This window comes from Camarhynchus parvulus, chromosome 1A (assembly GCF_901933205.1).
Source record: "Camarhynchus parvulus chromosome 1A, STF_HiC, whole genome shotgun sequence".
Classification (NCBI taxonomy): Eukaryota; Metazoa; Chordata; class Aves; order Passeriformes; family Thraupidae; genus Camarhynchus; species Camarhynchus parvulus.
The window spans coordinates 11656591-11665313 of NC_044586.1; the positions used below are offsets into that span (position 1 = coordinate 11656591).

At 45.2% G+C, this 8723-nt stretch overlaps 1 protein-coding gene across 1 annotated transcript; it reads right to left on the reverse strand.

Moving 5' to 3' along the window:
- Positions 1 to 2026: 2026 nt before the first annotated feature.
- Positions 2027 to 8415, reverse strand: YARS2 (tyrosyl-tRNA synthetase 2). The gene is made up of 6 exons (XM_030959757.1): positions 8389 to 8415; positions 6558 to 7642; positions 5444 to 5611; positions 4176 to 4331; positions 3680 to 3850; positions 2027 to 3402 (listed from the first exon to the last, which is right to left on the reverse strand). Exons 1-6 carry the CDS (start codon positions 8413 to 8415, stop codon positions 3243 to 3245), a joined length of 1767 nt encoding a protein of 588 aa, XP_030815617.1. The 3' UTR covers positions 2027 to 3242.
- Between the last annotated feature and the right edge of the window lie 308 nt (positions 8416 to 8723).

Genomic DNA, 8723 nt, shown 5'->3' on the forward strand with positions numbered 1-8723 from the left:
GTTTTGGACTGGCTTGTAGTTCTGGTGGCAGGACTTACATGCACTTGTAAATTAGTAGTATAAGTACCTATATGTTTACAACCTTAATTATGATTTCAGTTGTTCTCACTCAATTCTGCATTCTTGAATAGTTCCATAACTCATATGTAGACAGGCTGCTGTTCTAGAACTGAGCTAAAATACTTCAAATGCCACTATTACTACCAGCACTAAAACAAAGTGTGGGAAAGCTGTGGAAGAAGCCTAATGAGGGCAGCAACTGAAAAATTCCCAGATTAGACTGATGGTTTACAACTGTCTTCTAGATCACCTGTTTAATTTAAACTTGGAAAAAATGTTGTCACCAATGCATGAGTTTTAGCTAACTTGCTCTCCAGTGGGGAGAGAATCACGGAGGGGAAAACCCCCTGTAGCCAAGTTCAGATCAGTAAATGTCTGATGCTGATACCTGAGCTGTTGTAGTCCTGCTGTAACTAAAACACAGTATCCTCTGATGTGAGCAGTTTGTATTCAGTAGTCAGGTTCAAATTTTACTTAGTGAAACAGATGGGTAGAGGGGGTGGTGGCGTCTGTGTGCTTCAGACCTTACTCTGAAGTAAACGGAGCAGACCTTGTGTAAAACCTACCTTTGTTCTTTGCTTTGTGGATGAATGACAGATGCCAGATTGGATATGGGAAACTCAGATCCCTGCTTTATGGACCAGGACAGGAGAACTTGCTACTTTGTTGTGCCCCTGTTGGGAACTTGAATGGAATTAGCCTGGGTAATTTTTTTTCTGCAGTTTTCTCCCTCAGCTGTGAGAGCAATGAGTAGCTGGTGTTTCCTTGTAGTCACTGAGGATTTCCACTGCATCTGCTTTTTGTTGCTAATTAAACACTGCTTTGAGGTGAGAGCGAGACGATTGGTTCCTCAAAGTTTAATACACTTGGATATGGTTTTGTGCTCAATGACACTCTTTAAACTAGTGAAGATGCTTTCATGCTCCCATAGTTTTGAGTTTACCTGCTGCATCCCCTTTCAACCTTTTGACTAGCAGGTGCCACAATAAGGTTAAATTCAAGTCTTCCAGGTTGTGCTGTACAAATGGTTTTGGTGGAGCTTTTTTACTTTGTTGGTTTTAGGTTTTTTTTAAATATCTTGCCCAAATAATTACTTTGCTTTTTGCACTTTTAAATCATGCATGTCTAACCATGTTAAATACTTTAATATTAATTACTCCTTGTTCACATTTGAACACGTTTGGAGAATCTCTTTCTGATTATATGAACATACCTGTATATAAGAATTAAGACCAGGCTAAGAAAGAAATAGATGATTTTTCCAGTCATCCCTGATCCAAGTGTTCAAATGCTCAGTTGTGATGGTCCTGTATGGTCATGGAAAGTGGTGCTGCTATCCAGCTGTTTCTCTGGGAAGAGTCAGGGTAGGGTTTGGAGTGCTAGGACTTGGTCAAAGGCAAGCATGGACTAAATTTCTTGGGGTTTATGAATCTTATTAGAAACCTTGCATGCAAAGAACTTTATTTGTTTTTGCTAAGAAATAAATTTACTGATTTATTAGAGGTGGATATATATGTGTGTCTGCACCATTTGGTGATGACAGAAAACAGGCAGGAAAGAGATCAGACATAAAACACTACTTATTCCTGGAAATTTTCCTGTTACCAGAAACTCTCAAATGGGCTCTGCTGTATTTCTCTGGAGGTGAATGTGGATGTGTACTGGAGCATTTTGGTCCCAGGTGCATATTTCTGATTTGCTCCAATGCTTCTGTCATTTAAGGAACAAGGTGGCTGTGTTAGGTGGATGAACTTTCCCCTTCCCTTCCCCCTTTTCTTCTATGTGCTTTCTTTGAGGTAGAAATGACTCAATTACTTTTCTTTGTTATGTAATAGAGATTAGGCTAGAGATGTTTCATTATGAGACAGGTAAGTAGGATCTGGAAACTGAAATTAACACTAAGAACATGCTGAGCTTTTGAAAGTGCCATTATTTCAGTTCCATTGTCAGAAGAAACTGTCATCTATAACAAGCAAGCCACTATATTTTATTACTGCTGAAATCTTGAGTCATGGTGCAAATGAAATCAGCATGAAGTTTATAAAGTAAAAAGAAACATAGGAAAGATATCTAAAACAGTAACAAACTCCCCACCCAACTCTAGAATATGTAACCACATTCCAGAAGGTAAGATTAAGGCTTTCCCCCTTGTGGCTGCTGTCACCGCAAATTTGTATTGAAGATTTCATGGACCAGGAAATTATTCTCCGTGGCCTCAGAGTGAGGCCTGATCCTTGAAAGCAACACTGCAAAGCACTTCAGCTTCCCTCATGTGTTTCCTGGTCCAGACATCCTTGTGGTGCTGTTCACCACAACTCCTGGGCAGCTAACATTAAAAAAAACCTTTCATGTACATGCTCCAAATCTTCTGGTACAATGTGCTATCTTCCAGCTGACTGCAGAGCCTACAGAACTAGTACCATGATATTCCTTCAACAAGGAATGCTGGATAGCATGGATGTCATTCATAGGATTAAAGAAGTAGAACAACTCTCACTCCCCATGTAAGTCATACTATGCACAGAGAAGACCTAAAAGGGATTCATTAGGTTGACTTAAGCTTTGAAAGGCTCTGTACTTTCAGATTTCAAAAGTGAATTTGCTATGTATTCCCACAGGAAGGCTGGAAAACTTTGGTGCAATGTGTCCCCATACATAACCAAGAACCAACTTACATTAGTGCCTAATCATTTATCATGAATTTTTATTATGAATTTTCTGCAGCTTCCTTCAAAGCAAACCTGTTCAGGGAAACATGACCACAGGTTGGTTGTCTTTGCCTCCAGCAAAGTTTCTTTCACTGGCTGTAAGAAGGAGTGGGTTTGAGTTTGCTTTGGCTCATTTTCCTGTGGGTTATCCTGTGGAGTAACTGGCCACTGTTCCTCTACAACGCAGAGGGCTCTTATAGGAGGGGAAGTACATCTCCATCGCTGGACTCTGAAATGAATCTTTTCATTTTCTTCTAATGCAGATCCTTATGAATGGTGCTTTGAATAAGGCAGAGTATCTACAATCTCTTCAGTGGTATAACTCAGCTCCTTTATTTGAACTCTGGTGCATTTTGAAAAAGAAGTGTTGGGCAGTCTGTGAGCTGTGTAGTAATACACAGTACAGAAATATCTTCAAGTACATCTTCAAGCAGCAGAGTCAGAGACCTGTCCTTTTAGGGAGATAATCTGTTGTCACAACTGCAGCCATTTTATAATGTAGTAATTTTTCTTTCCAACCCTAAGTAATGATACTCCATTCTTCAGAATATGCTGTCCCAGAATAAGAACAGTCTCAGGATTAGTTACACGATTCCCATTTATTGAAACTCCTCCATCTGTAATTTTCCGGTACCTTAAAAACAAAACAGAAAAAACTGTTACTCGCAAGAGAAAGGTATTTATTAAGAAATGAGAGTTCATTTGGGGTGGTTTTTTTTGTTTGTTTTGGTTTTTTTTGTGGGGTTTTTTTGGTTGATGTTGGATGCATACTTGAATACATTTTAATTCTTCTGCACTTCATTTCCAGTCCAGGTCAACAGTGACTGAAACCAACCTTAGCCTCTACTACACCTTTTGAGAAGGGCAAATACCGTTTTGGGAATTAGCCACGAGCACAGGTGAGAACTCACCCACTAGGTCCATCTGGAATGGCATTTGCTTTGCGACACAAGTCAAGAACAGTCATGCCAGGTTCAAGCAGCAGTTCAGCAGAAGTAGCTTGTCTGAAAAGTTCCTGTAGCTCTTGGTCAGACATTTCTTCCAGTGCTTCCACACTGCTGTAGTAAAGGGCCTTAGTGCACCTGTGAGAACAAAGAGCATTCAAAATACAGAGCTAGTCTTCTTTTCACACAAAGTGCTACCCATCAGATTCCATCCCCCTTCTTTTGGGAGCCCACAAACTAACAAAAATACTTTAAATACACCCCCACTTTTAATTGTACTCTACTGCCCTGCAAATTTTTTTAATATTTGCAGTGTATTTTTAAGTCTACAGGATTATTACACATTTTTCTCTTCTAACATCTAAGCAACAAGTTAATGTATTAAAATAGTCCCTGAAAAGCTATGGAGAATTCCTATAGAAATCTGAAACAAAACTGCTCGATAAATCAAACTCTGCTTTACCTCTTAGCAGATTCCAGCCCCTCTCTACCATGGACAAGCTTAGTTACTTCAGCAGCCAGTCGTTTCTGAGGGCCCCATTTCTCAGGTTCTTTAGCATGCATTTCCATGATGTGGGCAATCTCCTCAAGAGGAAGGAAGGTGAATAGTTTCAGGTATCTATGAGCAGGGAAAAAAATACTTTGTCTGTATAGCCATCATTACAGATTTCCTGCCTTGGTCATTCAAACTTCAGTAAGTGCATGAAAATGATTCTTAGTTAATTTAAGAAATACATATTAAGATACTCTGTGCTTTCAATCTAATCTTTAAAACTCACATTTTACTTAATATTCTGCCTAAGATCAAGTCTTCAGGCATAAGATAGTGTCAGATGCTTTTATGAAGCTTGTACTCCAGTCAACAATTTTGTTTCCTCTTGAAACTTTTATAGGATTTATTGGAATTGTGTGTCAGCTAACAAGGTTTAGTATTTATCCTAGGAGACCCACAATATGGTAATGCAAAATCCCACTGTTAGTCTGTGGCCATCATGGGACAGAAGCATACTTGTATTGGCAAGTATCTCAGCAGGAAAATTATTTAGGATAATCAAAAATTTAAAGATGCACCCTAAGCCTACTTGTTACAACAAAGTCCATTTTAATGAGCTGCCAGTCCCATGCAGTGTATTAAAGGTACCTTTACTGGTAAAAAGTCTGAATGGCTGAAATATTTTAGTCTTAAGTACCCACATACCCTTCTTTTCAGTCTGAAAGGTGTTTGGGATTAGAACATGGATTTGAATTATCAGGGGATAAACCTTTCAGAGAGGTAAGTAGGTTATAAGGCAGGTCCCAATATGAAAGGGAAGTAGCTCAGATTTAACAGTGCTATTGATGTTTAAAGTAAAACAGATTTAGAAAAGAACACAGAAGAACTAATTAAAATCCATGTAGTAATGTAGTGTACTGAAAAAAACTGACGCTACAGTACTAAAACTAATATGCCATATAAGAGAGTCAACCCAATGACTCTCTTATAGGCAGAACAAAATGCATTATTGCTTCACACCTCTGTCATCCCTCTTCTAATTTTCTGGTGCATATGGAAGTTCCACTATCCTGTCTACTTAAGAACCAGTCATGCCTGTTTATTTCATCAACAGTTATAATTAACACATACTTCTACATGGAGCTTCTGTTGCACATAATTAAATGAAGCAGTTACAGTGAACAGTTAGAATCAGGTTTTAGGAACAAAGACAAAAAGCAAGATGGAAAAAAACTTACTTTTCAACTACGTTATCTTGCTGTCTGACAAAAAACTGATAGAGCTCAAAAGGAGAAGTCTTCTCCCTGTTCAGCCAAACTGCATTTCCAGCAGTCTTTCCCAGTTTATCACCAGTAGTACTGGTAATAAGAGGTACAGTAATTCCAAACACCTCTGCTCCTGTCATCCTGAGAAAGAAGAGTCACTGCATGTTAAGAAAAATAAATCATATCTTGGTAAAGCTGACTAAAATACAAGCATTCTGCAAGATTCTATCCTTGATATAAAGATGGGGGTGATGGACAAAAATACGCCAGAACACTGTTGTGTGAAGAGGACTTTAGGGGAAAGAACCAGCGCCATAAGTTTTTAAGTTATTTTGTATGCTTGTAAGACATTTATGTCCTTTAAGTAGTTTATATGTTATATACTGCAATGTCTCATAATCATATTTGGCGTGATTACACCACGATGTGTATGCTGGCAGACTTGCCTCGCTTTTGTCCCATGCTTCAGGTTGTTTGATTTTGGTTCTTGGATTCACTAATACAAGAACCTGTTATTTTTCTTAAAAATTCATATAAACCTGGTCAAAATGGTCCAATTAATGGTCAGGCCAATCAATTACTCCTCTTAAATCACAGGGATTTGTGTGTGGCCAAACCTCTTGTTGCTTTAAAGACTGTGAGCACCAAGTCACACGGCATTCTGTCATGGAATCACAAGAATTGGTGAGGTTGGGCAAAACCTTTGAGACTGTCGAGTCCAACCTGTGACTGTCACCTGGAGCATAGCTCTAAGGGCCATGTGCATCTTTCCTTACACATCTCCAGGGACTGCGACTCCACCCCTCTCTGGGCAGTCCATGCACGTCATGTCACCTGGAGCATGGCACTAAAGGACATGTGCATCTTTCCTTACACATCTCCAGGGACTGCGACTCCACCCCCTCCCTGGGCAGCCCATTCTCCGGACTTGCTCCAGCACCTCAGTGTCCTCCTGACTGAGGGGCCCAGGACTGACACAGCACTCGAGCTGCGGCCTCACCAGTGCCCAGCACAGGGTGACAATGACACCCCCGGTCCCGCTGCCCACACCTTGCCCATCCCCTCCCGCCCCGCGCTCCCGCCGTACTTGGTGACGAGCTCGTATCCGGACATGATGTTTCCCATCTGGTCGTGGCCGCCCAGCTGGATGCGGCAGCCGTGGTGCCGGTGGAGGTGCAGGAAGTCGTAGGCCTGCAGCGCGGGGTACAGGAACTCGGCCAGGCTCATGCCCTCGGCGCTGCGCAGCCGCGCCTGGCAGCTCTGCCGGCTCAGCAGCGTGCCCATGCGGAGCCGCCCGCCCGCGCCGCCCAGGAAGCGGAGCAGCGGCTCCCGGCCGAGCCAGCGGGCGTTGTCCAGCAGGGCGGCGCGGCCGAGCCGCCCGGCCCCCGGCTCCCAGAACAGCTCCCGGTGGTTCCCGAACAGCCGCTCCAGCCCCGCGCGCAGCGCCCGCGCCTGCGCGCGCACCCGCCCCGCCGGCAGCGGCTCCCGCGCGCGCTCCCGCCCGCTGGGGTCCCCGAGCCGCGCCGTGGCCCCGCCCACCACGGCGATGACGTCGTGGCCGGCGCGCTGGAAGTGCAGCAGCGCCATGACGGGCAGCAGGTGCCCCACGTGCAGCGAGTCCGCCGTGGGGTCGAAGCCGCAGTAGGCGGCCAGCGGCGGCCGGCCCGGCTCCAGCAGCGCCGGCAGCTGCTCCTCCGCGCTCTGCGCCGGGAACACCTCCTGGAACAGCCCGCGCTCGCACTGCGCCGCCAGCAGCCCCGCCGCGCCCCGCGCCCGCCGCGCCTGTTCGTGGGCCCGGCGGCGGAGCGGCGGCGGCGGCAGCGGGGCCCGGCGCAGGCCCCACGGCCCCGCCGCCCGCGCGCAGCGGCGGCACAGCGCGGGCGCCGCCATCGCGCGCGGGGCACGCCGGGAGCGCCGGGGTCGGGCCGCTGCGCCAGGACCGCCCCGGAACCGGGAACCGGCGGGGGCGGGCCGGGTGGTGCGTGGGGCACAGGGAACTGCGGGGCTGCGGTCGGCTTTGCGCCGGCTGCAGGCTCTTCTCCGCCGCATTAAAGATGCGACAGAACCGGCGTGCGTTGGCTCCTGCTCCGCTGCGCTTCTCCCAGCCCGGAATACCGGGAGTTCGGCGCTGTCGGCGCTGGGAATCGGCCTGGCCGAGCGGGTACCGCCTGCCTGAGTTGGTCACACCGGGGCTTTAGAACTTACACCGTAGAATTAGTTATGTTACCAGAATTTATTATCTATATTCCTAGAAATTTTTAGCTATGTTACGTATCTGCTTGGGAAGAGGCGGCTCAAGCCGTAGATAGAGGTGGGCAGCTGTGGGTGATAAAAGGAATGCTGAGGAAACATGGGCCCTCTGCAGGGCGACGGAACACCTGGGATGGGGAGAATGCTGAGGTATGCAGTGGTTTTTTTGCCTCAGTCTGCATTGGCAGGTGTTCAAGCACCCCGGCAGAGTTGCAGAAGGAAAGGTAAGGGTGAGGAGCATGAACCACCTCCTGCAGGAGAAGATGAGTTTTGAGCTTGTCTAGGGAACCATGATATTTTCTGAAAAATCCTTTCCTTAGGATTTTTCCTCCTGAGAAGCTGAGAGGCCTCAGGAACAAAATGTAAACAATGGTTATCTGCTGCTGTGGAATGCAACAGGTGGATCTGTGATTGGTCTCATGTGATTGTTTCTAATTAATGGCCAATCACAGTCAACTGGGTCGTACTCTCTGTCCGAGCCTCAAGCCTTTGTTATCATTCTTGCTTTGCTATTCTTAGCTAGCCTTCTGATGAAACCTTTTCTTCTATTCTTTTAGTATAGTTTTAATATAATATATATAATAAAATAATAAATCAAACCTTCTGAAACATGGTGTCAGATCCTCGTCTCTTCCCTCATCCTAAGACCCCTGTGAACATGGTCACACCTGGAGGTGCACAGGTCCATAGGACATGGTCAGGTGCTTTCACAGGACATGAGGGGACTGGTTGGATGAAATGTCGAAGCCACTCCATCATGTTTGAGGAGCTGTGGCAGTCTGGTGAGATTCTCACTGGCTGGAAAGGGGGCTCAGTTGGCCATTGGTTACCTTTGAGACAATGGCAAGCACTCTGTAGGCATTGTCAAAATCTTTGCTGTTCTGTGTTAGAAGCAATATGTAGAGGTGATAATACAATGGGAAGATCAATAAATGGAAATACTGTGCAGACTTAGAAAAGTTTAGCTTATTAACTCTCCAAATAATACTGACAAGAAGAGTAA